Source organism: Varanus komodoensis, unplaced genomic scaffold, assembly GCF_004798865.1.
Source record: "Varanus komodoensis strain SLA01 unplaced genomic scaffold, ASM479886v1 scaffold50, whole genome shotgun sequence".
NCBI classification, from domain to species: domain Eukaryota; kingdom Metazoa; phylum Chordata; class Lepidosauria; order Squamata; family Varanidae; genus Varanus; species Varanus komodoensis.
In genome coordinates, this window is record NW_025336088.1 from 4,194,755 (window position 1) to 4,222,644 (window position 27,890).

Below are 27,890 nucleotides of genomic sequence, written 5' to 3' on the forward strand. Positions count from 1 at the left end.
CAGGTCCCTCCCTGCCACCTTGTTACTCCACAGATCTCTCCACAGCGTCTGGCACAACGATGGCTCGCTAATCACGCGTCTCCACCCCCACCTCAAGCGCGCGAAGTGGTCCACCCCGGAGCCCCAATTTTGGCCAAGGCTGAGGGGGGCGCATTGGAGCACCCTTCGTCCTGGGGCCCTGCTGCGCCCCTGGGTCCCCCCGCCGTGGCCGGCGGGATGAAGCCTTTGGAGAAATTTCTGAAGAAGCAAGGCTCTCACTTGGCTGCCCGGGCTGGCCCTGGGACCGGAGGGCAGCTACCCCGCCGGCAAAGCGTCTCCAAGATCCTGCTGCCCGGATTCCTCAAAGAGCCATCCGAAGATCTGCCTGAAGGCGGCATGGAAACCTCTGGCGACGGCCACTGGCTGGAGCTGCGGCCCCCCGATTCTGCTCTGCGCTCCCCAACGTCCTTCTCGTCCGAAGAGCTGTCCCCGGGGGGTGGCGGCAGTGGCGAGACCCAGCTTAGCCCCGACTCGGTGCCCACCTGCTGCTGGGCACCGCTGGCGGAACCCGAGAGCCCCGATCGGTTGCTGGGCAGGCTGCTGGAGAGGCTAGGAGGGGACCCGACAGCTCCCCATGGGCATGGCTGTGGTTCAGGTAGGACACGCAGCATGGGCCCCGGGCCGAAAGCCATGGGCACTCCTAAGGGTGGCAGGGGCGGGAGCGGGGATGGGGGAGATAAATGCGCAGCGGCGATGTTTCGGGATCCCCCCGTCAAGGGAAAAGGCATGGCAGCGTTTGGAATGTCAAAAAGAAGGGGAAGATCCGGGGGCTGGTGATGGCACGACTAAACAGAAAAACGCGTCTTCATTTGAGCCTTGGAAGTTGGAGCCAATTTAGAATGCAAGAGATCATCGGCCCCAGAATATGTGACTTGATATTGGAACAAAAGGAGTATCTCTGAGTATGTGCAAAGTATTTTTCATCTCAAAATCAAAACCTCAGCACAGGGAGGCCATATCCAAGGGCATGATTTCCATGCATCCCTGGAAAGAGGACTCACTGGGTACTAATCTTTGGGTAGCGGAACCAGATTGGGAATATGGGTTGCTTGCTGGTTATGGGGTGCTTGGACACATTTCCACACATTCTCTGGCATAGTCATTTTGATTTGGAAGCCGTGATCTGAAGAAATAGCCCCAGCATGAAGGAGAGCTTTTGAGGGGGGCAGAGAAGGAGGTCTGGCGAAAACCCTGAGAGTGGCATCTCCCTTCTTTGACCTGCTGATGGCAGACATTGAAAAGATAGTGAGGGGCGCACGGGCCCTTGCTGGGACTGGGTGCAGCTGGTGAGACTGCTCACGATGGGGGTGTGTGTGTGTGAATGGTACTTCTGCTGGGGAAAAGAATCATTCATACAAGTCTTCTGGGGTTGACTGGTGGGAGCAATGGAGGGGGAAGGGTTTAGACCCTTCTTTGGGAGATCTAACGGATAGGAAAGGAAGCCAAAGCTTCCACTGTTCATTCCCACCTAATGTATCAAGGTGAAGTTTCCAGCTGAAGATGAGTATTATGATAAGGCTTTGGAGAGGAGGACTGAGGCAAAGAAAGCTTGAAGGCTGAGTCAGGGAAGTGAGGAGCTTCCCAAAAAGCTTGATAGGGGTGCTAGTGGAGCAAAAGCTCCAAGCGGGAAAGGGCCCAGTTCAAATGTTGGCTCAGTTGTGAAATCCCTGGGCAGCCTCAGCTGCAGATTCCACATCTATAGGAACAAGAGTCTCCTGCCCTGCCTTGCAGTGGTGTTGCAGAGATTGCTGGAGAAATTTATAGGAAAGGCTTTGAAACCTTTAGCAAAATCACTATACTAAATATTGTAATAATTTCTCTGGGATTTGTTTTTTGAATCTGCAAAATGGTTTACAGTGAGAATGATCACAAACAACAATGTCCACAGTCTGATGTTCTGCTAGGTTATACTTACCGTATCTCAAATGTGGCAGAGATTAGATTTAAAGAGAATATGGCTTTGATAATCCAAAGAATTCTGGTACGTGTGCACGCGTTTATGTGTAGAGCAGTGAGACATTCACACCATAGTTTGATGAAAATACAGTACATTTTTATCTCCTAATTTTGAAGGGGGGGGTTACCTCCAATGTTTGGAAAATTAAATCTCCTAAAATTGCATTCACAAATGTAACTTGAAGCCATATATTAAAACCCCAAGCTCAGTCTCCCTTATATGTCTGTAAGGGTACAAAAAGTTAAGTATATCTTCATATATGAATAAAATAATCTATATTATTTTATACTAACTTTAACATCATCTACATTATTTACTAACATTTATCTACTGCCATATATGTTAAAAATTAAGGTGATACATAGAAATTAATTACAAGAACAATACAATCAGTAAGATATTAGAACATTAACCACATAGTTTAAAGGACTAGATTTAAGAAATGAATCTTCACACCCTTTCTAAAAGCCAAGTGAGGGCCAATCATAGCCGCTGAGGGAGTGTGCTCTGCAAATTGAGAGCAGCACAGAAGAAAAAGCCTTTCATGTGTGCCTGAGAAATGGGCCTCTACTGGCAATTGTGTCCTCAAGAGCGTCTCCCGCAATCCTAATACTAGGTTCATTACAAGGCAGGCAGTCCCTTAGACAGCCAAGTCTTAAGCTGTTTTGTGCTTTTAAAGGTTAAAGCCAACTCCTTGAATTGTATCCAGAAAGCAATTGTCAACCAGTGCAGGATTTTCAAGGCAGGTGTGATGGGATCCTGATACCATTCACTGGCGAACGGTCTGGCGGCTGCATTTTGCGCCGGCTATGCCTTCAGAGAGCTCTTCAAGGCTGGCCCCAGGTAGAGCGCATTGCAGTAATCTAAATATAATGTAACCAAGGCTTGAATGACAGTTGCCAAGACTGGAAGGATTGTATCAGGTACACCAAATATAACGGCACAAACGTGCTTTTTGTGGCCTCTGCAGCCTGAAGATCCAGGAAAAGCACAGGATCCGTGTACGTACTGACTTACACATGATTCCATGGGAAGGCACAGCCTTTACTAGAACAGGTTGAATCATCATCCCCAAGCCAGGATTTCTGCTGACCAACAACAAATCCTGCATTTAGAGAGCCCCTTGTTCACTCTCACCCACTGTTGAACCCAGATAATCTTCCAGGTTTTCAACTGTTTCTTTAGGTGACAATGAGCAATAGAGCTGGATGTCACCAGCATTTTAGTGCCATGTTACTCCATTGTTCCAAGTGGACTCTCCTGGCAGTTTTGTGGAAACAACTTGGCAGAGGAGGGTGAGCCCTGTAGGACAGCAGTGTCAATGGCTGTGCAGTCAGACAGTAATCCCGACAGAAGGGACCCAAACCACTGCAAAACAACACCCAGCAGGCATTCCAGCAGGTAAAATGGTCAGTGGTATCGAATGCTGTCAAGAGGTCCAGGACAAGTAATAGGATTACATTTCCCCCTATCCAGTTCCCAGCATAACTAATCCTCTAAGGCAACCAAAGCGGTCTCAGTTCTGTATCTTGTGGGCAGGCCCAATTGAAATGGGTCCCGATAATCAGTATCATCCAGCTGAATTCAGTTGCATCTGCACCACTTTCTTGATCATGTTAGCCAAGATTAGTGCATCGAACAGGATGGGTTCTGAGTGCTCTGGGAGGGAAGGATATCAGAAATGTTATCAGAAGCTAGAAACAGGCTAGACTGTTACAGAGTTAAAGAGGGAATATTAAAGAGGATGAGGAACTGAATGAGCACTTTGTATCTCTCTTCATTGCAGAAAATATAGGGCAGATACCTGATATTTTCAGGAACAGAGTCTGAGCAACTGAATCAAATAAAGGGTGACAAGAATCTAGACCTTACTGACAACCTGAATTTGGCTTGCTGCACTGCACAGTGGCAAAAACAACTATAAGCTAAAGTCATCCTTCTTAACTTTAGTTTGCTGCTGAATTGCAATAACAAACCAGCATTTTGTCACTTCTCTGCCAAATTTGATGGTTCAGTAGTAGCCAGAGCACGGCCTAGAGAGAAGTGGGTATGAAAGAGCTTCTGAACCCCTCGAAATTGCCCGGCACCGATACAGGAATGCAAGTCTGCTGGGAACTCAATTAAAAATCAAATCACTCAGTGAAAATATTAACCTAGTGTGCAGCTCATGTGGAAAAGAAAAATGCCATGTTGCAGGTCGTTAAAAAAATCAAAAATAAAACTGCCAACATCACAAGATCCTTATCCAAATCTGTAGAATGGCCATAGTGGAATACTGGACTTCAGTTCTCAAAAGGGTGTTGTAGAGGTGGAAAAGGTGCAGAAAATAGCAACCAATATGATTTAAGAAGCTGGAACAACTCCCCTAAGGGGAAAGGTTATGTTTTGGGTTTTTTAGTGTAGCAAAAGCGGTGTGTATAGGGAGTAGAAAATCATGTAGATTTAAATGTAGAAAATCATGCCTAGTATGCAGAAAGTGAATAGAGATGTTTTTTCACTTCTTAAAATTCTAGAGCCTGGATTTATTGAATGAAGCTGAATAGCAAGAGACAAAAAGAAATATTTCTTCATAGAGCACATAGTGCTTTTTTTGGCAAGTGGGCCAGATACTTCCCCTGCCCTCTGCAGGCTGTATGTGGTCATGTGGGTATAGTCCACATGACCTCCCATGAGCCTTGTGATACTGAATCCCCCATCCTGCACCTGGGCCAGAGACGACCTTGTCTCTGGCCTGTCTTTGCATGCTCTGCCTCCTCCCTACCACGAGGGAAGGGGTTGTGAAGGAGAAGCTTTTCTCCTTTGCTTTGGTTCTCTGATGGAAGGGCTGAGTGGACCCAGGCACTTTGTGCTCTGTGCCTTCTTTCCACAGTGGGGGAAGTTGGTGGAGTGGGCTAAATGGAAGGGAACATGCCTGCTTCTGGAGAAAGGGGCCACTCTCCCTGGCTGCCCCTAATTTCCTTGCACACAGCAGCAGGAAAATCCTCATGGTTTTTCTGATCTCAGACTGGAGATACTGGGACAGTGATGGTATGCTCTCTGATGAGATGACTATGGTGGGTGGGGCTTGGGGCCCAAGTGACTGTCAGATTCAGGTTCCTCGTGGGCTGGAGGTTCTGCACCCCAACATAGTGAAACTTCGGAATTCACTGCTCCAAGATGTAGCATTGGCTGTCAGCGTGGATGGCTCTGAATGGGGAGTGGACACATTCATGAAAATTAGTGGTGTTCTGTGTTTGTGTATGAACTACTTGTGTGGGAGATCTCTCTGTACCAATTGTTGGGGAACACAAGCAGGAGGGTGCTATTGTGTTCATGTCCTGTGCTCAAAGGTTTTGACTCTCAGTAGTTAAACAACAGTGAGTAAAACTGAACATTATGATAAATAGCTCTGCATGGCTGGCCATGTTATATTTCAGCCTCAGTGTTTCTCACCTGGACAATGGGAATATGAATTGCATGCTTTTGATCTAGTCTCTGTGAAGCTCTACCAACCACTCTGAGACTTTTGTGTTTCAATCTGTATAGTAATTTGGATTAGAACTGTATTTTCATATATGGGGTGTGTTTCATGAGATTAACAGGTAATTCACTCTGCTCCAGACTTTGCATCTGGCTCTGATTAGAGAATCTTGGGGTTTTAGCACAAAACAAAACAGGCTGCAAAATCCCGAATTTTACTCCCACCCCAATCACTAAAGGATGGTAATCACTTTCTCCAGGAAATGGGGGATAATTCCATTTTTCTATGGAGAACCAGACTTTCTATCTACAGTTGAATTTTTTTAATGCATGTATTATGTTGAATGACTACAATTTCATGGCTAGATTTTGTACTTGTTTTCATAGTAGGACTTCATTCCAGCACATTTCATGCAGTAGTAAAGAATGAATTAATGATTAGACTTAGATGTCTTTGAGCGTGTGTGATAGGTTTTTGTGTTGTCAGTTAGAAGCTAGAGTCAATCATATCATCTGAGAAAAGGGGGTAGAATTTTCAGGCCCTTAGAACATGGAATTTCTAACTTTTAAGCTATCTCTTTCTCCTAGAAATTAGACCAAATGCTCATATGTTTCTAATTCATTTGGGAATTTGCAATACATCCTAATTTAAGTTGGCCAATGGGATGGTAGAAATGAAAGGCCCCGGGGCCTGGCCTATCTGTATAATTCCTTCAGGTACTATGGGACACAAAAACAGCTTGGCATGAGCTTTATCAATCCAGATGACTTGTGCTGGACTTTGGTTTAAACTCTTGCATGGTATTTAAAACAGATTTCATTGACCTCAAGTTGCTGAACCTCTTTGTTAATTTTTAACATCACTCCTGTGCTAAATTTAGCAAGGATAGGAAGAAAAAGGCAGGAAGCAACCAGAAGCTGTCCATGCTCTGTCTGGGAAAAGATGCTTAGGATGAAGAAGCCTCTTTTGTGTGTTGATCCTCCACCTGTTGGCAAATGCTTGAGCTATTGCAGCATGTGGTGTGCACCCTTTCCTAGCTACTAGATTTTTGGAAGCTGTCCTTTCTTGAATTATGAGTATTTAAAGCAGGGTACTGCAGAAGGCTTTGTGGTGCAAAGGTTATCATGCTGCCTCGGTGGGGGAAACTTAGAATAAAACAATTGTTGGCTGCTTTTGTACTAGCATGTTCTTCTCTGGGGATCACCTTACTGAGAAAGAAAGTTAACATGCTTTGCATCAGATGGAGTTGGATAGCACTGGAATCATGTTGAGCTCCCAAGTTCCCTGAGGTTAGGAAATTTCAGGAGGGTTTTTACAAGGTCAATTTCTTTTTAAAGGAGATATTTGTGGGCATCTGTGGTGGTGATGTATAAGAAAGAGAGAACAGAGGAGGGACTTATTAACAAACATACAACCTGTGTGTTCCTCTGACATGAGTGCTTAGATTTTGTTTCTCATGCTCAAGCCTTGACTACTTGCCAGATTTGGCATTGGGAAATAATTGGTTTGGCTTGGTTTGCTTACATGAGTTACACAGGTACAATCCTATGCATGTTTCGACAGAAAAAGCTCTACAATTCCTAGCATTACCCAGTTATTTGCTCTACATAGGCTTTTTTTTTTTCTTGTTCCATGCGCTCGCCACTTGCAGCTCCCCCCTGGCCTGTTGCTGCTTCCCTTTTGTACATGGAGGTGTTGTTTTGGCTACATAAAGATAGGTATGAATCAGAGAACTCATTTGTCATTAGAATATAGGATAGAACAACACAGCTTTGCAAATAGTTATTTGGGGTGAATCACTCACCCTTGCACTGCTGATACTGTTGCTGCCAGCAAACCTGATATCACTCTAAATGAAGGCTTCTTGGTCCATCCACCAGATGGACCTCACCTGCCCCATTAATGCCTACTTTAAGGTCCCGTTGCATCGATCTAGCCCTCGGTTCTCAGGAGATAGGCGGCCATCTTCTTTGTCTTCATTACCAGACTGTCCTTCCCTTTCATATTCTGACCTGACCAAACATTCTGTTCAACAAGAAGATAGTTTGCTCGCTTATTTGTCCAGTACGTGGTATCCCCTCAAGTACATGGATGGGCACAAGTTTATGATATTATGTTGAGCCATGCAGACAGTCTAGTATTGGAGTGGATGCATCAGAAGAGGTAGAGCAGAGCAAGTGCATGCCTTCCTAGGGATTTGAGGCTAAGGCCAGGATTGTAAAAGCCATCTGAAGGTCCATAAAGAAGCAGGGGACTCCAGCATCAGCCTCTTTTACTGGGAGATGGTAGAAAGTCTCCAGATAGGGATGTCTGCAGGGAGTACTGAGTGCCCCATGAAGAGAGTTTTCACTCCTACAGCTTTCAGTCACTTAAGATCCTGTATAATGTGAGTGGGCTTCATTCACCCTCCGCACTGTTCCTGCAGCCCCTGCCATGTCTGTGCTGCCTTTGATGCTGCTGCTGTGGCAAAAATCGTACCAGTAAAGCCTGAAAACCAGGCCCATGGGAAACACACACCTTGTTTCCCGGCAGGTATGTGCTTCTGGAAGCCTCACAGAAAGATGTTTCTGCTGAGAAACAAAATGAGTTCCCCCAAGCACCTTGTTTCCTTCCTAAATCAGTGAGTTTTTTTGCAGTCACTGCACATTTTGTAGGAGTGGGATGCAGGCCCTGGTGGGTGTGGTAGAGCATAATGCTGCTCTTGAATCCCAATGGCTGCCCATAAAGGATGGATTAAATCTTTACTCTCCAAAGAAATGCTTTAGCTACTCCTTGGCTCCCCCAGGCTATTTTTTTCTGGAGCCATACCTGCCTTCAGATTGCCCAAACCAGCTATTTGTAATGAAAGCTGTGTGCTTGATCTTTACCCGATCAACAGAACAGTAAGTCCTGCTGCTGGCTTGGCTTCTGGTGCTTCTGTGCAGGCCTCCTGCCTCTTCTTGGATCCTAGAATGAATGTAAACTGTACTGCAGAGAGGTACCCGAGGACTACAGGTATGATCTGCTCTCCTCTTTGGTTTATTCTGTATTACTTTGCCACTTGCCAAATTCTTTCTCTACCCCAGAATATCTTGTCCACTGCAACCAGTACTTTGGCTTCTATTGCCTTTTATTGCCAGATATGGTTCTGTGTAAGGTCATCCTCAGTTCCAGCCTGACCTTGACAAATCAGGGGCCCCTGCCCACACATTCATAGATCTGAGAGCAAGCAAGCACCCAGCAGAAATTGCAGCATCAGCATTCCCCAGAAGCAAGCCTCATATCCTTGCAGCCTCAAGCCAAAAGCAAAAACCTAGTGTTGTTTTCCTTGTGGTAGAAACAGAATGTGTGGGTTGAATGTTTAACTAGCTCTACATCGAGCCCTTTCAAAACTGCTATAGATGAGAAGCGCAAGAACTGCATGCTGCAAATAGTCCTTCAAGCCTTGGCTGGAAGCCTCCAGACTCCCAGCATCTGCCATAAACCCAAACAAGAAGAGGGGAAAACGTCCAGTCTTAGGCAGTCTGTGTTTCCTGCCATAGAAGTTTTATTCCTAGAGTGACTCAGGAACATCCTTGCAAGCTCTGGGGATGCAGTTAGAATGGGGTTTCAATGGCAGGGCCCAGCAATCCCATTTTCTTTTTATTCGTTGGTGAGCAGATGTGGACTTGAGCATTTTAATGCTGTGACATGGAAGGGATGCTGTTGCGGCAAGACCAAGATAAGTTACTGTTGCGATGAGTGCATGTGTGTGTGTGAATGTTTGATCGAAGATTGTGTGCTACCCCAGCAGACATCTGATGTGCCCCTCAAGTCTGAAAAGGTTGTGTGCCCTGATATAGATTTACTTCAAGAGAATATGAACCCAAGAATTAAGATTCATGAGAAGTGGCAGAAGTGTTTGAAAATATCTCTGGCGCAAACACTGTTAATGTTTATTTTAAAATAATTTTCTCAGTTATCATGATGGCTAGAAACAAGTTCATTTTAGTAGCAAAGGCTGAGCCAAAGGGCTCTACAATATGTAACAGATCGTAGGATGGAAAGCCAGCTGACAGTTACCTAGACTGCTGATCCTAGGGGTTGAATCCTTTGGAAAATTATACTAAACCTCCACTGCAGCCTCAAATTCTGGTCATTGTAGCAAAAGGAGCTGTTTTATATTTTGACTTAGTCTGGATGGAGAAGTTCTAGTTCAGTTCAGGAATTATTGGTACAGAATTTGATTTACTACTACTACAACATTCCATTTATATCCCACCTTTCTTCCTCTAGCAAGGAATCCAAGGTGGCTTACAAGGTTTTCTAACTCTCTGTTCTGTCCTCACAACAACCTTGTGAAGTAGGTTAAGCTGCAAGATAGTGACTGGTCCAAAGCCACCCAAGTGGGCTTTATGGCTGAGCGGGGACTAGAACCCAGATCTCCTGAGTCCTAGTCTGGCACTCTTAGCCACTGTGCCACCCCAGCTCTCACCTGCATACATTTATTTATTAAATTTGTATAAAAGCTGCCTGTTGGCATTCTGCTCTCTGGTATTCCGCCTTTCCACAAATGCTGCTTCTCTGGGGTGGCTTACTAAAACCATAATGCTTATAAAAAGACAGCCAGTTTACATCTCATTTTATTCCTCCATCTCAGCAACTTTTGACCATCAGGATCACAAGCTCAGTGTTCAGAGAAAGGCAGTGGCAGCAATTTTATCATGGCGGAGGGGTGGGAAAGAGAAGAATTCTTCTGAGCATCCCCAGAGTGCCTTTCCAATCAACACTGAGTAACCGCGTTCTGAATTAGGAAGTGGCCTGAGCTTCCACGTCTAGATGCGTGGCAGGCCCGGAGGTGGGGGGGGGAGTGTCTTGTGGCACCTTAAAGACTAACTATAACAGTGCCTAATTGCATCCCTTCCACCACAAAGATACTCCCCTTTTTACCCTCTCCCCCCCCCCCCGGGTGCTCAGAGGGTGTGCAACACAGGACCCCGGCTCCAAGACCTCTTGCCAGCGACTCATTAAACTCCAGCCATCCTAGTTCCCCGCTCCCCACTCCAACCGCTAGAGACACAAGCTCGTTTTATTCTGTTTCCTCCCTCAGGATATAATTATATGTCCTTTCCCCTCAAAAAGAAATGCAAGGCCGGTAGGCAGCGAGGGCTGGCTGAAATGTTTGCACAGCCCTGCCGCGCCTGGGAAAAAAGAGGCGTGTTTTTTCCTTCCTTTATCATTGCGCATCACTAATTGCAGGACCACCCCAGCCGCAGAGCACGGTTCTCCATTGTGCCGAGGATTTCCTTAATCCTCGCCTCTCCCCGGCACCTCCGTCGCCGCTGCTCGTACAGAATTCCCTCCTCGCGAGGCAGACTAAGATCGCTTTGATCTGAGCTTGACGTCCGGGCCTGTCTCTCTCCCCTCTGGAGAGAGGATTTCCCAGCGTCCACCGCTGCCTTTCCTCCCACAGCTTTGCAACTTGCATAATTAAGGAAAATGGCAGGTTTCCTGCTTTGAACAGAAAGGGAAGGTGACAGTTGCTCTGGTGGATCAGGCTAAAGGTCCATGTAGCCCAGCAGCCCTTTGGCCAGCCAGTTGGTCTTGAGGTTCTCCCAAGTAGGGCACAATGGAGATAGCTGTCCTTTGATGCGGTCTTGCAAGTTCCATTCTTTACTTTCGTGGCTTGCCCCTCTCCTTTTCAGACCACCCTGGTTCCTTGCTCTGTTACTCCACATGAGCATCTAGTCCCCTTTTCCAAACCTTCCCTTCTCTGCCCTGATTGTGCCTCTTCCCTCATCTGTATCACCTCGTACCCCAGTTTTCTTTGAAAGCTAAGTCCAGCAAAGTTACTAGATCACAAAACGCTAGATCAACTCGCCTGCCCAAAAGTGCCTGCTTGCAACCTAAAACAAAGCCCAGCTTTTATAAGGCTTCCCTGCCTAGAGGCAATTCTCATTTGCCACAGTTCATCAGGCAAAGAGCTGTTTACAAGCCTGCCTTACATCTTTGCCAGCAGCTCAGCTGTCTGCTGCGTCCTTTTCCTTGAGCTGTTCCTTCCAGCCGGCATCACCTTGCCTGCTTCGCTCATCAGGCTGCTTCCCTCTCTTCTGCCAAGCCCTTCCCTGAGAGCCTTCCCTACAGCACAACCTTTCTGGGTGACCTTTGCTTCACCTTATTTACTTTTCCACTGCACTTGCTTAGCCTCTCTAGGAATTCCATGACTCCCCCTTCTCCCCAGTCCCTGGCTTGTCTGCTAATTTATCGGTTGCAGGCCCCTAGGAACATCATTCCTGTGACCTGTGCCACACCTAGCAGTGTGTTGGAGCCAAGCAGCTCTTAGTGGCAACAGCAGGAAGCAGGGGCTGCTCTCCCTGGGCTGCCTCCCGACTGTTACTCCAGCCATCCCTGCCTTTCTCTGTAGGCTCTGAGCCAGATAGGTGCGCAACATGGGGGGGGGGTCTATGCCTTAGGGGCATCTGGCAGCACATCACACCTTGCAGTGAAGGGTAACTCTGTGATACCTTTTCTTCTGCTAATCCCTTCCTGTACAGCAGTCTTGAGAGCCAGTTGGCTGGCTTCCCCATCGCTGAGTAGATTTTTTTTGGCAGGGCTGTCGGGCCGGCCGGCTGGAGTGTCCTTTCGCTACTAATCATACTGGACCTGCACTGCTGAGCTAAGAAAGCAGACTTGCCTCTCCTGTGATTTGTGTGCAGAGCGCTGTCAGGGTTGGCGTTGCTTTCAAGCCACCCAATGCTGCCTTCTCTGCTAATTTTTTTCATCATATTGGCCATCCCTTTTATATTGGATAACCTTCTTCCCATCTTGCCTGGAAGTCACAGATACCATCCAATTTTCCATCCCAGTCTGCCTGACTCTGTTGCTCAGAATCCTAATTATTCCAAAATTTATTCATACTTATTTTTCATGCTGAAAAATGGGAAGAGCTTATTGCTGTGTTGTACAGATCTATAGAACCATTGTGGCTCTAAAGAGACCAAACCTTTTCTCTTTAGAAGCTTTTGGTTAAAATCTCTCTTCTAGAAAACTTGCTCATCTTTGCCTGGGGATAATAATAGCAGCCTGCTTTACAGGGCTGTTGTATTGGACACTGATATAATCAGTTTGAACACTAAAGTGCTTTTAAAATACCACTATCATTACTAATACAATTTTTGTGGAATTGCAATTATTTTCACTTAAGAGTTTCAGCAGCAGAATAAAAGAAAAAAATATATATTTCGTTATTTTCCAGTTGCTGAGATTAAAATTTAACCCCCAAATCTGACACAATCAAAAGCCCAAGGCCATCCTGACTCCAGTGAATAGTGAGGTCAAACAGATAAAATGTAGGGTTGAAATTTGCAACAGGGTTTGTACTTCGGTTCTTATACTGGAATACAAAATACAAGTGTCCAAGATGTCATGTAATAAAGAGCTCTCTCTCTCATTCTCTTGCTCTCTCTCTCTCTCTCTCTCTCTCTCTCTCTCTCTCTCTCTCACACACACACACACACACACACACACACACTATACAGCTTTACCTTTAAAATATTCCCACTTGGAGATGGGGCACCATCTCTTTCTTGTTTCCTGTTTGCAAGTATTTGGACAGGAAAATCCTCTAAGGTGAGTATATGTTATATTTCAAAAGTGCTTCAAGACAGAGGACTGCTATCATAACCATCTGGAAGGCAATGTGCATCTGTTCCATCTTTCTCTCGTTGACAGATTTGTATGGTAAAATAACGAGAAGAATCATGGTAGAAAAACAGGGAAGAGTTCTGAGTGGAAGACCCTGTACTGTAAAATTCCATAAATGAGGCAGGATAATAGGACAATAAAGGCTCAGCTAGAATTACCCAGAGTAACAATATCTGGCAGAAAGCACATCAGAAAGACCTTAAGGACCAGACCTTAAGGACCAAACTCTTTGTAAGCCGCACCGAGGCTTCGGCAATGGGTGCAGCATAAAAATGTTATAAATAAACAAACAAACTAGATAGAACTTTACATAAGTAACACATCAAGTGTCTCCCAACTATTCGTATTATTTCAATGCAGCTGCAAGAGAATTGCTCATACTTCATTCTTTCGCCATAGGCAATTTCCCTGAGTAAGTCAAGGCAACCCCTTCCTTTAGCCTTTTCTACCTATAATATGAATGCAATCATGACCTTCATAGCAGGGTGATTGTGAGGATAAAGGAAAGTTGATTTGTATGGCCCTTTTCAGGTTTGTGGACCCCCCTACTGGAAGATTCAGGTAGATCATTGCGAAATGATCCTGATTTGAAAGTTCTCGGCAATATAATCAGGCTAGATGGGATGTTGCTGTTATATTTAGCACCAGAACTCAACTAGGCTCATCCCTGAATGAACTAACCAGCCCAGAGTGTCTTGAATTATGCATACATTTTTTTTGTCACTGGTAGTGATTTGCATGGCCAGATGCAAAAGAAGATGAGGCTTTAAGCCGAGGCTTTTGCGCATTTTAATCATCGGTCATCAAATGACACAACAACCCTTTCTGGGTAGCTAACACAGTTTGACAGAACAGTAGCTGGTGTTTGTGAGAGACATATACAGCCATATGTTCTGGTCAAACCCCCATCCATTGCTCCATCAAAACTGTATTTTAAAGGGGTTCCGCATTTTGACAGCTGGCTATCAAATTTCCTTTTTCCTGAAAAGGAAATGGGATGTACTCTCGCACTTTCTCAAGCAGCTAGAGTTTCAGGGAAAAGTGAAAAATCTGTCTTGCCCTCTGGACTGTCAGAGCAAAAGAGAACAGGAGGATCTCATGGCAAAGAGGGCGCCAGTCTCTGCATCCCCTTTTTGCAGTCAAACACATCTTTGCTTTCTTTGGACAGCTCACATTTTATTTATTTATTTATTTCCCGATTTATAGCCTGCCTTTTTCCTACAAAGGGCTCAAGGCAGCTTACATCATTCTCCTCCTCCATCTTCTCCCCCCAGCAACAACCCTGTGAGGTAGGCTGGACTGAGAGTCTGTGACTAGCCCAAAGCCACCCAGTTGGCTCCAGGGCTGAGCGGGGACTAGAACCCAGATCGTCTGAGTCCCAGTCCCATGCTCTTAACCACTACACCACATTTTGACAGCTGTCAGAGGAAAGCAAAGAGGTGGCGGGGGGCGGGGGAGAAGCACCTATTTTAAGCCTTTGAGAGTCAATGCTTGGGCATGGTGCCTGCAGGGGTTTGGCAGCAGGTATTCCCACACTCAAACATTGTCCAGGTGAAGCTTCCTGTGTTGGACCTGCAGAAGTACACACCTCTGTACAAATGTGCAAGTCTCCACAGAAAATATTTAACAAATGGTATAATTGTGCATATTTGGAGTGCAAATTATATTTTTAAGAAGAGATTGTCCCTCCAATATGCTACTTGGAGCATGTGGACAGTGTTGTCACTGGGTGTCAAAAAAAGGTTGGGGGAAGGGAAGGAAGTTGATGAAACCAAAGGGGGAGGTATGATTGCAGCAGGGACAAGTTGCGGGTACCACAGTGTCCCATGGGATAACCGACAGGGAAGGAGAAGGAGCTCCATCTACGGTCTTCTGTCAAGGGTGGACTGCTTTCAGAACAGCTAGCTCACCATAGCTTATCGGCATGATATGTGAATACGCATTGCGTGGCATAGGGTATTTCAACAGGTATCATGCAAGTGACTTCTGCAAAAACTCTCATGTTTTCAAAAGTATCTGCCAGGAATGATGCACATAAGACCTTTTCAAACTGGTGCACCTCTGGCAGGTGCTAAGATGGAGGAGGCTGCTACAGCTATGGGGAGACTTCTAGATCAAAGAGAGAGGCCCCTAGATGTTCCACTGGGTTTCCTCTGACTGTGTATTTTGCCTGAATTCTAATATCTGCAAGATATACTTGGGAACTTATGATCTTGTGCATGGGGGATAGATTTGCTTACTGTTTTTTTTTTAAACTTGCCTTTATGCCCCACGAGAGGTGATGACTAACACAAAGTCACCAGCTTCATCTAGTCATGTGCTTCCAGATCAAGGGATCCTACAATTAGAAGGCATTGTGCAGCTATTCTGACTTCTTTTAAAAGAAACTTTGAGCTTATCTATATGAGGTTGTCAGTGGGCTGTTATCAAGCACGGTGTGTAGAAAAGCCCATATCAGATTTTCCACCGTAAGAAAAACATGTAAGAAGCAGTGGGAAAACATGAGAGGCTTAGGAGAGGAAGTCATTGTATGCCTGGAGCTCCCTTAAATTCTGTGAATGAGATGAGGCAAAGTGCCATAATAGCCTCATTGGGAGATCCTCTGGGCTTCCTAGGTGAAATCCAACAGCACTGTGCATTGCTAACCAGAGGTCAAAGAGGACAACACTCTGTTGTAGCTGTGCAGAAGAGGGATACCTGTGATGAAATTGCCCTCTGCCATGCGACGATTAAAGGTGCGGGAGAGTTGCCCTCTTGCATCTAGCAAGCCTAACTCCTAGAAGAGTTTTGCTTCCCCAACTAGGCATGCCAATTTGAGGCTGCCTTGTGCTGCCCTTGGAGCTTAGCCAGGGCTCTTGTAAGCGCTCTGCTTTTGGGAAGCTCAGCTGTAGCTTTCCGTGTTCATTCTAAAGAGCAGACAAAGCTAGCATAATGAATATGCAATGAGTATGCAATAAATGAGTATGCAATAAATTCGATTGGATGTGCCTTTTTTGCAAACTCCAATAAGGAGGAAAGGAAATTAAATCATTACTTTGCCAGGACCCCATAGAGGCCAATGGTCCCTATATACTTGGGAGAGCTCCAGTTTTTCTGGCTCTAGAAATCTAGAATGCATAGAAATCTGGCTCTGGATCTAGAATGCCTGCCTCTAGATGGCATTGTTCAAATCAGAGGCTGCGATCCTCAGCACATTAACCTAGGCCCTAGGTCCTAGGGGTAGGTCTCATTACATCCCTTAGAGCTTACTTTTGAATAGACATGCCTAAGATTGCACGGCTGGTGCAAACTGGTCATGTTTGCCTTGTACGTGGCCTGCTCACAGAAGTTGATGCAGTTCAGCTCATCTGGAAAGTGTCAGACTGGGGGCAGCAGATCTGAGTTTGGAGTGGATGCATTTAGCCCCGATACACCTCCAATTTACATGCTGGAATGCTAAGGCTACAAGCCCCTGCACACTTATCTGCAGATGGGAAGTCAGCCTATCGAACCCAAGTGGGACTTGCCCAGGTTTCCACTGCAGGTGGCTATACCTGCTGAAAGTCTCTTTTCTAGGCAGCAGTTAAAGATGTAGGTGTCCTTTCCTCTTTTACATGTGGTCACTCTATTCCTGGAGGGCTTTATTAGGGCTGACTGACTGACTGAGGTTTGTAAAGCACTAGTCCTGCCTTAGATAAAGTAAAACAACCCATGTAGCCACAAGATGCTGCAGGGCAGCCTTTCAGCTCAGTTTAGGCTCAGGATCCTCAGCCCCCAACCTAACCTAGCTTGTTTCTCAGGTCTAGTGGAGGGCAGTATTGTTGTATTTATTTCTTTATTATTTCTATCCTCTTCAGTAGCTAAAGCACTCTGGGTGATTTGCAACAGTACATAAAAACAATACAATAAAATATAATAACAATGCCATAAAATCTATCAAAAGAAACATTAAAAATAAGCTTCTGTAAACATACAGTGAAGAATAATGCTGCAAAAGAAAAACACTTGAGCTGGGTAATCTCCTCAAGCCTGTGGATAACCCAGTATACCTTTGAAAGCCTTGGCATGTAGGCTCTCTTTGACCTGGCACTGGAAAGATGACAGGGTTGGTGCCAGGAGGGAGGTCGTGCCATGGATGCAGAACCTCCGCAGAGAAGGTCCCTCCTCGTGTTTCCTCCCTTGAAGCTGGCCCTTAGAGGAGGGTCATGGCTGGTGGGCATAGTGTCTGGGCAGAGCACACCTGGGACAGGTGACCCATCAAGTATTGTGGCTCCACTACGTGAAGGGATTTATAGGTTAAAAACAGAATCCTGAATTGGGTTTGGAGGCGCAGAGGCAGCCAATGCAAGTGGGGCAGAACTGTTCTTCTTTGTTCAGGATTGGGGGTCCCAGTTATTAACCTGGCCGTCACATTCTGAATGAACTGCAGTTTCTGAACTGTCTTCAAAAGCAGCCCCATGTCATCAGGGGCCTCATAGTAATCTAATCTAGAGATTACCAGAGTGTAGATTGATGAAACCAGGTGATCCTTGTCCAGCTATTGGTGCAGCGAGGTCCCCAGCTGATGCTGGTAGAAGGCACTGCAAGCCCCTGCAACCAGCTGAGCCTCAAGCAACAAAGGTGGATCAAGGAGAATCCCAAAGCTGTCAACTTGTTTCTTCAGGGGGAGTTCAGCACCATCTAGAACAGACTGAATGCCCTTCATCCGGTCAGAGGAACCGCATACCAGCAGCATCTCAGTCGTGTCTGGTCTGAGCTTCACTTTGTTAGCCCTCAGCCAGTCGGTTCTCACAGCCAGGCACTGGCTTAGCACATTCACAACTTCACCTGATGGTGATGAAGAGGAGAAATAGAGCTGCATGTCATCAGCAAAGTCTGATCCTGCAATGCAAGCCCTCTGCCTCTGTTTTTCCTTCCTGTACCCTTCAGGCTATGGAAACCTTAGGGTGAGGTTATGGTAGCAAATTAGACATTTGTTTGTTTGTTGATTAGGAGAGGATTATATAGAGAATAATAAATCCACAAAAGATCTGAATAGGACTCTATAGAGTGAGGTTGGTTCCCATGGGATTAGAGAGTCATCTAAAAGAATCTTGCTGCTAGTGGATAATATTTATTTACATATTTTATTCAAACCATTTGTCTTCCACCTCTAGGCCAAGGTTCAGGGTGCTTCCAGTTGAAGTCTGGGCCTGATTCAAAGCCCTAAACAGCTTGTGTCCTGGTTAGCTGAAGGGACACCTCATCCCATCTGTACCTACTGTACCTAGACCCTAAGGACATTTTTGGGGGTCCTTCTCCAGGAGCCCTCTTCAAAGGAAGTAAGGAAAGTGGCTACCAGGACAAGGGACTTTTTGGCTGTGGCACCTGTTCTGGAATGAGCTCCTCAAAAAGGTGCATCTAGTGCCTACTCTGTATTCTTTTTGGTGCCAGGTAAAGACCTTTTTTATTTTTCAAGTGTTTTAACAGTTAACTTTTGAACTTTAGTTTTAATATCACACTTTATCCTGTACTGCTGCTATACCTCTGTGCTGATCTAGTTGCAACTGCTGTGGTTTTATTTTCTTTCCTCCTCTTTCTTGCTTGTGTGTTTTTAACTTTTGTTAAATTTTGGTGAACCTCCCAGAGAACCTCAGTCATTGGGTGGCATAAGAATGAGGTCAATAAAGAAGACTTAAAGAAGAGCCCTGCTGGAAGGGGCCAAAGGTCCCTCTAGTCCAGCGTGGGGTTCCTCCAGTGGCCATCGCGGTGCCTCTGGGAAGCCCACAAGTGGGCCAAGAGTGCAACTGCACTTTCCCACCCATGTTCTCCAGCAACTGCCTCTGAAACTGGAGATAAAATTTTGCCGTCGTGACAGCTAGCCATTGGCATCTGCTAAGAATTTGGCTTTTCCAGCTCAATGACTTCCAGATGTTTTGGACTACACAACCAAGATTCCTGACTATTGGCCTTGCTGATGGGAGTTGACATCAACAACATCTGTAGGGCACTGGATTGTGGTAGGTTGCTCTAGTCCTCTTCAAAAACCATTCAGCTTGGCGACTATCACTAGAGCTTATGGTAGCAGATTCCATGGTTTAAATATGGACAGTATGAAAAGGTCAGTCCTTTTGAATCTCCTGAATTTCCTGTCATTTAGCTTCACTGGTTAAGCCTGTGTTCTGGTTTTATGAGAGAAAACAATTAAACAGTATCAATTAAAAGACATAGTTAAAACAGTAATTGGGAAAAACAGCGCATTATAGAGCGGCAGTACTACAAAACTGGCTGTTTGCTCAACAGCTGTTCTCCTTTTGGGACAGGTAGGTTTTGCATCCTTCCAGGGAAGATGCAAGGTCACACCACGGAGGAAGGGAATGGCGCTTACGTCCCACTCTCCTTCCCGCAGCAGACGTGTTTGGTGGGGGAATATTTCACGAACCATCCAAGCACAGCCAGTTAGACAACACATTCTCCATCGAGTGGTCTTATGCTTCACACCCTTTAGCTGCTCGATTGCTTTTTCTTGTATTGCTTTATTTACTTCAAAACATGCTCAGTCACTTGCAGAGTGCTCGGGGGCCCTTCTGCTTATTCTGCTGTGTGGAGCCCTGAATCTGTGCCCCGACATCCTACACTGGCGATGACCACATGTTTCCCCCGTTTTCTGGCAGACTGTTTGCCAAGGAAGAATAGGCAAGAACTGGCTGTCTCTTGTCTAAAGCGTATTGCGGCTGCTAGTTGAGCAATGCCCAGGCAGTGAATGGCCACCGTGCCAGGAGACGTAGGAGGCTGCCTGCTGCAGCACTGCATGATTTACTGCTCTGGGCTTGATTCTTTCTGCTCAGCCTCTGCTGCAGTTGGTTAACCCCATCTCTGTCTCAGATACGATCAGTTTGTTCAATCATTCCCAGAGCTGAAATTGCAGCAGAATGATCCGCTCACAGAGGAAACCGAGCCTGAACAGGAACTCATGCAGAAGACTTTCTGTAGACTAGTGGTTTGCATTCTCTCTCACTTTCCCAAAGTGGACTGCTGGAATAGGATGGAGGAATTGTATCTCCAGTCATACTTTAGAACGAAATGAAGACTCAGCTTTCAAAAAGATTGGGAAGTTTTACCCAAGGAGGACCTTGTGGTTGCCACTGTAGTCGCTACTCCTCTCTGGCATTGCCAGTATGGCTGCTAAGCTGGTGCTTAGCTGCAGCTGACTAAACTGGAATGGACATCAGTGGCTGGGCATTGTCTTTTCTGTTGCTAATCTGTGTCTGAGCCAAGCTGGCCTGGATTCTTGCCTCACTCAGGCATTCCTCTTTCTTTCAGGGTGCTGTCTGGTGCAATGAAGGAGAGGGATCTTTTACCCAGTGTCACTCCCCATGGATTGTTTACCATTTCCAATTAATTAAGGCTTAGCTCAGTAGCAGGCAGGGAGCCAGCTTGGCAAGTGTGCTGGGTTGCAGAGTTTGTGATGAACCCTGTTAAATGAATGGGATTTAGCTGTGGCCGGTTCCTGCCCTTCCTGGGGAAGATGGTGTTCCCCTCCCGGTGCTGTCATGATCTGTGGCAAAATGATGTGCTGGCTCTGTCTCCAACCCACCTGTGCGTATGGTTCAGAGGATGCTTGTGTGCACAGCTGCACATGTTCACAGAATCACATCCTTTTGAATAATCTACAGTAAGTGTGCATATACCCCGCCCCCCGTCACTGAGCTGCAAAATGTGTGAAGTTGTTATTAGCTTTCATTTCCATAGTGCTTCTCAGCATTGCAAAGAGTCTTTAATATATTCTGCTTATTAATAGAGAAAGCGAGAGAACAGGGGGACTAAAAAATAATCCTGTTTTGACACTCTGAATAGACTGTTGTGGAAGAAAGAGTAACAGTATCTAAAATCTAAAGGTGGATGGTGAACCTGCATCCAAAAGCTCTCGGCATCATGTGGAGGTCCAGATACTGCTGGTTTACTCTTGGTCTCCAGGCTGCCTGTTGGGATTTGCTTCCTTGTCCACTTCACATGTATACATGAGAGAGAAGGTGAAGGGGAGAGAAGGGATGGAGCGGCACAGAAACAGAAGGAGCTGTGCCTTCTGGCAAGACTGCAGACCTGAGCCACTTTGGGTTCTGGCCTTGGCCCTCGACTGACTTTCTGAGTGCTTTTTCTTCAGAAAGAGTTCCCTACCTCTGGTCTGAATAATTATGAACAGGTTTGTTATCTCCTGCAAACCAAACATGCATCAGTTTTCCAATCCAGTATGTCTGCAGTAGGAGAGCTGAACCTCCTTCGTCCTGAGGACCAGATTCCATTTGGAGGACATGTACTGGTGATGGGCATGGAAAAGGCAAAGCAGACGGGGCCAAAACTATCAGCATCTTTTCACTTCAAGCTTTTGTTACCAGTAACCACAAAACCCCTGAACATCAGTGATTGGGAAGGAGGGGCATGGCCCTCTGGGAAAGCCAGGGGGTTAGATTTGGCTCCTGAGCCAGATGTTCTGCACCCCAGTTTAAGGGTTATCGTGCAACCACAGGAAACGGGCTTCTGTGTTTGCAGTTGTTGTGCCCCTTTATTGCAGGACTCCTGTCTCCCCTCCCAGTGAACTAGCGGGACATACCTTTTGAGGAGGATGGGGATTTGCATCTCCTTTTCCAGGCCTTTATTCATGAGTGCATTTTTCAAGGGTTGGATCAGTGGTGTCATGTTTTACAATGTTTTCATCCTTTAGTTCATCCTGTAAGTTGCCTCTGTCCGAGCGCACACCCTCTCAAACTCCAGCCAAACATTTTCGCTGTCGCTGTTTGTCTCGTGCAAAGAGAGGCAGCTACTGAAGTCCTGGGCTTCTGGATATGTTGAAGGAGACCCAAGCAGAGCCACGGGTGGACACACTCTGTAGACAATTAGACCAAAGCAGGGTGCGCAGGTTTTGTGACTGACTTAGCACAATGACTAATCCCGCCGACCCTGAGGCATTCTGCTCTTGATACCGCCTGTGCGCTTTAACGGTTTATTTAGGGATGTCAGCCCCAGATTAGAACCCTGTTGCTCAGAACACATAATACAAAGGTGGGTAATTAACTTCCTCTTGTTCTTCCGCCTCCTCCTCCCCGCCCAGTCAGACGGTTTTGATTGCCTGGAAGCCTAGTTCCGAGGATCCCGCTGTCTTTTGATGTCTGGCTGATGCAAGGGATTAACATGCTGGCCTCCTTTCTCCTCCCCACCCCCACTATACCAAAGTGGATCCAATAGGATTTTCTTGCTCTCAAGGACTGTGATAAATTTGTCAGGAGGGGACAAAGGTTCACACACCATTCTCCTTGGCTAGCGTGTGGCACGGTGCAGATGTATGGAGGGGGGAGGTCGGGACCAAAGCAGTTAACGTACTCGATAGAAATGGCTGGTTCTCTAATTGTAGAGAGGGGTATTTAGTGCGGGTACATCCTTTAAAAGTCCTTGGCTGGAACTTTCTTTCTTTCTTTCTTTCTTTCTTTCTTTCTTTCTTTCTTTCTTTCAAGCTACCCCATAGCTGACACCATATCACACACTTTGAGTGTAACTTCAGTTACTGGTTCCTCCTGTGAAAATAAGGAGAGGAGAGAAACACACACGGGGCAGTAACAAGATAGATGCGCAAGTCACACGATAGCGGCACTTCATACTTGCCCACCACCAAAGATGATTAGTTAGTGAGGACAAGGGAAAGGGCCTTTTCAGTCATGGCCCCCCATACCTCTGCAATAAACTTCCTCTGGAGCTTATCAGACCCTTTCTTTGCAACCCTTCATGAAGGCTTGGAAGACTCCACTGTTCTTACTGACCTTCCCATAAACAGTGGATTGCAGATTTTATTAGCGCACCTGTTTTTATATGGTTTCCTGCATATTGTCTATTTGTGTACTGTCTATTTGTGTACTGTTATATGGCTTTTAATCCTGGATCCTGCCTTTTTACTCCTAAAGGTAGCCTAAAATTAATTTTAAATGAATAAAAGACTGCCACCAAGGCAGCAGCCCGACATCTCTGTGTGGAGAAACAAAATCTGTGACACGACATTATTTCAGTCTGACTTGGTCTGCTATTATTCCACTTCACTGGCTGCCACTTGTGGGGAGCAGACAGATTTGGAGTGTTTTTGTTTGTTCGTTTCCTTACATATCCCTGGAGTAGAGAGAGGAGGAAGAGAAGTGATTTTACTCCTTTAATTTTATTTTCTTCTGCATCAACTGCACATCACCATTATTCCCTTTCTTTCCAATGTCTGGACATGAGTGCGATCACTTATGTAGCCAGACAGCACCATCAAGCACAAGAGAGAAATAGCAGCTGACTTGCGGGGATCCCAAAATCTGCAGAAGTGCCAAAAACCTTTAAGAGGAAGAACCTGAAGAGGGACCCCACCCTCCCCAAACAATTCAGTGAGGATAGATCATGCTGGTTCGTGAAGGACTGCTGACTCTTTTGGGAAGGGGATTCAGCAAGCCGGTGGAGGGGGGCTGGCATACAGCATCATGGAGGAGAAGCGTGTGCTTGACTGACCAGAAGAATTAACAGGAGCCTTCTGTGCTGCAGCAGTTTGTAGCAGATCCCACTTGTTCCCTCTATTGCCAATGCAAGGCATGAGGGCCTGCCAAAAGTCCCCCGCCCCGTGGCCTGTGAATGCAAATAACAATGGGGAGGAATTGTCAGGAAAGTGGCACAGAAGGAAACCATTAAATCAGCCCCCCCTTATACTTCAGCCCCACTGGGCTCTCCTGGGGCTGTGTTTGATTAAGGATGTGCCTTATGTGAAGCTTGCGAGGAGAAGAATGTGAGAGGAATCCTCCATGTGTAGTTAGATCATTTGTATGTTAGGGATTCTGAGGAGCTTGATGAGAGGCATAATCTGCCAGTGTTCCAAAAAGGGGGAAGTATGAAGGAGCTACTGAAGAACTCAGAGGTGGCCTCCCATCAGGAAAGACAGTAAGAGCCTCTTCCCAGGGAAGAAAAGAAATAGAATGAGGGAAACGTTAAGGCTGACCCTGAAAGCAGACTTAGCCTAGACATTCTGGGCATCCTGTGATCCTCATACAAATTTCATGGGACCATCAACCTAATTTCAGAAACATTCCCGGCATGATCAGCTCAGATGTCTTTACCTCCCTGTCAGTCTGCCAGGCAGGAAGAGAGGAGGAGGAGGAGGGAGAAAATATGATGGCAGAAAGGGAAAGGGGGTGACTCTCTCCCATTTGGTTGTGACTCTGCCTTCTGCCCTAACAGGTTGCTGGTAAGGAAATCTGACCCTTGACAGAAAAATAAGGGTGCCCACAGCTACCCTAAATGTTCTGGCTCTGATAAATATCTGCAATCTATTAGACAAGTTGCATGGTAATCATTTAAAAACAGTACAAGAAATATTTTAGGAAAAATCTGATTGCAATCTAACTTTGCTGTTCAATTGCTATCAGATCTTTCTCCTGAGATGCTTTAAGAAGGAGCCCATTAAAGCCTCTTACTTCAGTATTACAGTAGAAAGCGGTACATTACGGGGGGGGGGGTCCTCTTATCTCCACCACTCCCCTCTTCTTCTTGAGCCAAGCTTATGTTTATGCCCTTTTCAAATCATTTTGGTGTTGAAGGGAATAAAGAATCAGAAGTAGATGCAGCTTTCACTTCATGATCTTGAGAGAGTAACATGTTGGGCTTAAAATTAACAGAAGAGGTTTAGGAGTACATGCTTAGGAATGTATTATGAAGTTCTGGGCACTGATTTCCTTTTGTGTACAAAAATGACTTATTTGTTGTTGATTTAGTGCTAAACTAGATATCTTGTGGGAGGTATACAGAGTACTTCTCATGTCTTCTTCCTTTTTTACTTTAATGCAATTGTGATTGCTCAGAATTTGACTGAATAGTGGTGGGTTATTGTGTCTGTTTTTCTGCTTAATCTATTTTCTATGGACTCTTTCCTTGATCAAAATTATTCCTCTAAATTGTCATCTAATCTGCTTTTTACCCTACATGGAGTGAAAGGGAGAAAGTTGCTAAGCATTTTTCCTGCTAATCATTTTCCTGAACAAAATCACCTTCTTCCAGCTACTTTTATCCCCACAAATGAAAGGGTGGGCTCCCTACTACTTTGATCAAATTTGGAATGTGCTGCATTGGCAACAAAATTTGACCCTCCCCCCTCGCCCCGCTGCTACTGGGAGTTAGTGTCCCATCCTGACCTCTCAAAGTCTAGTCAAAAGTCACAGTAAAAATCTTTTGTTGCAAAAATTCTAGCAATGAACAAACAGCTTTCACAGAGGCAATAAATATCCATAAAAACAAGGTATCAATAAGTCCCAGGCAATAAATCCAGTTTGGAAGAACATGAGCAGAGTACAAACATACAGAGTGCTGCTTGCCCTGTCAGCCCCACAATGCTCCCATTCTAGAGATGGCAGGAAGCTTCCAGCTTCTAGAAAAGGTTCCCTATTCCTGGTAATTTTTTTTCTCTAACTTAAACAATAGCAGTGGGATACAATGTTCCAATTTGGCATGAACACTGTGCATACACTATGCACATACCCCATTATTGAATTCATTCTCAAATTGTAGCAAAAATATAGTCAAAATGTCAAATTTTGCACCATAGAGGGAGGTGAGAACAGGCTGAGGAGAAACCCCAAGTTTAAAGAAATATTCAAATATTACCCCTGCCTCTGGTAGAATCCAAACTAATCCCAGTGAGGAGTGAACATGTTCAGTGACTTTGGAATGCTGGATGGTTGTAGGGGTGGAAAATGGGGAAGGGGAATGGAATGGAATATTCTAGGAAAGAGCATGGCTGGCTGGTTGAAACCCTAAGCAGTAGCAGTTAACAGTACAACATTCTATTTTAAGTCACACTTATTCAAAATAATATTTTCAAAAAATGGCAGAGCTGCAAAACACGTATACAATAGACACATGATTTGGGTCATTCCTAGGTGTGGTGCCTCCTTTTTCACTCCTTGGTTGACATTCCAAGGAAGACTCTGGCCTTCTTCCACATCTTTTCAAAGCCGTTCACATCATTTCATCATGGCAATGAAGTGCCATTGAATTGGACTGGGTGGATGTGGTGTTGTAATGAGATCCCTGTCGAAATGAACATCATTGAAAGTATGTGAGGCAGTTGGGGGCTCAAATGATGAATTCTGAACTAGGAACTTGGGTTTACATTTGTATTTCACTGAAGGACCACTTCTGATGCTAAATTGAACTACAGGCAGTCCCCGAGTTACAAACATTCAAGTTACAAACAACCTGTACTTACAAACAAACTGCCATAAAGCCCATTAATTTTTTTAAATTACTGCATAAAAATCATCATCACCATGAGGAAGTGAAGGGGGAAAGAGGCCTTCCTTCTCTACCCATCTGGAGAGGGAAATCTATCTGGCATTTCTTTGCTGCAAAGAGGAGGTGCTGGTGAGTTTGGGTGGGGAGGGGCTTAGATATATTTACGGTTTCTCCACTTTCATGGGGGTCCTGTGCCCATAAACCCCACAAATGTGGAGGGCCAACTATATGTGGTCTGACTTACATACACGGTCAGCTTAAAGACAAATTTAAATTTTCTCAGGAATGGAACTTGTTCATAACTCGGGAACTGCCAGTAGTTGCATGTAGGACATCAGCTGGAAGAATATTGAAATCATGCATCTCTGAAATGTCAAAAAAGCCAAGCACCAGCTTAGGGGAAAAAAGTAAGTGGGTGGGCATGGGGAATGAGTGAGATTTCTAAAATTATGAATGACATGAACAGAATGGATAGAGAAAACTGCCCCCCCCAACTTCTCATGTATAATACTAGAATGTGAGGCCACCCAATGAGGTTGTTTAGTGCTAGAATCAGGCCAGACAAAAGCAAGCACTTATATGTACGGTGGGTAATAGAATTAACTGCCACAAGATGTGGCCATGGCCACCAGCTTACATGGTGGTAATTTAGCAATTAGTAATTGTGATTCATTTTTAAAAACAGTTTGGGGCAGGGCTGATGGAAGGAGGGGAGTTAACCTTTCGTCCTGATATAGCTTTGGTCTGGATTGTGACCCTCCAGGCTCTGCTGCTCCATCCCTGCTCCCTGTATGGAGCAGGAGGTTCCCGCCAGTGCCAGTGAAGCTTTGCACTTGATGCAAAAAGCAGCTGGGAGCTGCAAAGGGAAACAGGATGGGGATGTAGTGGAGCCAAAGGTTTACATCCTCTCTCCATCCCACAGTTGCCATTTGTTTTTGGTTTTTAACCCACGTAGTTATTATTGTCATGTGTGTTTTGGTCTAAAGACGCTGGGGGGGGGGGGGTCATCAAAATCTGTTGGCCTGGAACTCACGCCCTTGTAAGCGCTGGTTGGGAATGTCACAAGTGCAAAGGCAGCTGGAGAGGAGGGAGTTCCAGAGGGGAGTGAAACAGGTCCTCTTCTCTTCTAGGCATCCTCTCCCACTGCTTGTTACAGGGTGGAGGGGGGCAGGGGGTGGGCCTGTCCCACAGTTAGACTGCAACCCTGCTCTGAATGTTGGGGTGGGGAGTGGGTTCCTGCTCTTGCTGTATATGAATGTGCATCCTACAGTTATCTGTTTCATCTGGGTTCTTATTTAGCTAAATGGATGGTTTATATTAATGTATATATTGGACTTGGAACTGCCTGCTCCTTTTTTTTCTTTTCTCCTTTCTTAAAATCAGTGCTAAATTGAACAGCTATTGTGAATGGAGATGAGTTGTCACATTTTTTCTTTTTTCTGTTGCTGATATTGTTTTTGGTTCTTCCTTTTTGTTGCTATATAATTGCTACATAACTCTCCTAGAGCACCCTTT

At 45.5% G+C, this 27,890-nt stretch overlaps 1 protein-coding gene across 1 annotated transcript in view; it reads left to right on the forward strand.

Annotated features, from left to right (window-relative positions):
* Positions 1–216: 216 nt before the first annotated feature.
* RAPGEFL1 (Rap guanine nucleotide exchange factor like 1) overlaps positions 217–27,890 on the forward strand; it is a 64,801-nt gene continuing 37,127 nt past the window's right edge. The window contains exon 1 of the mRNA XM_044446998.1: positions 217–634. Within this exon, the coding sequence (XP_044302933.1) occupies positions 217–634 (418 nt within the window). The remainder of the gene's footprint in view (positions 635–27,890) is intronic.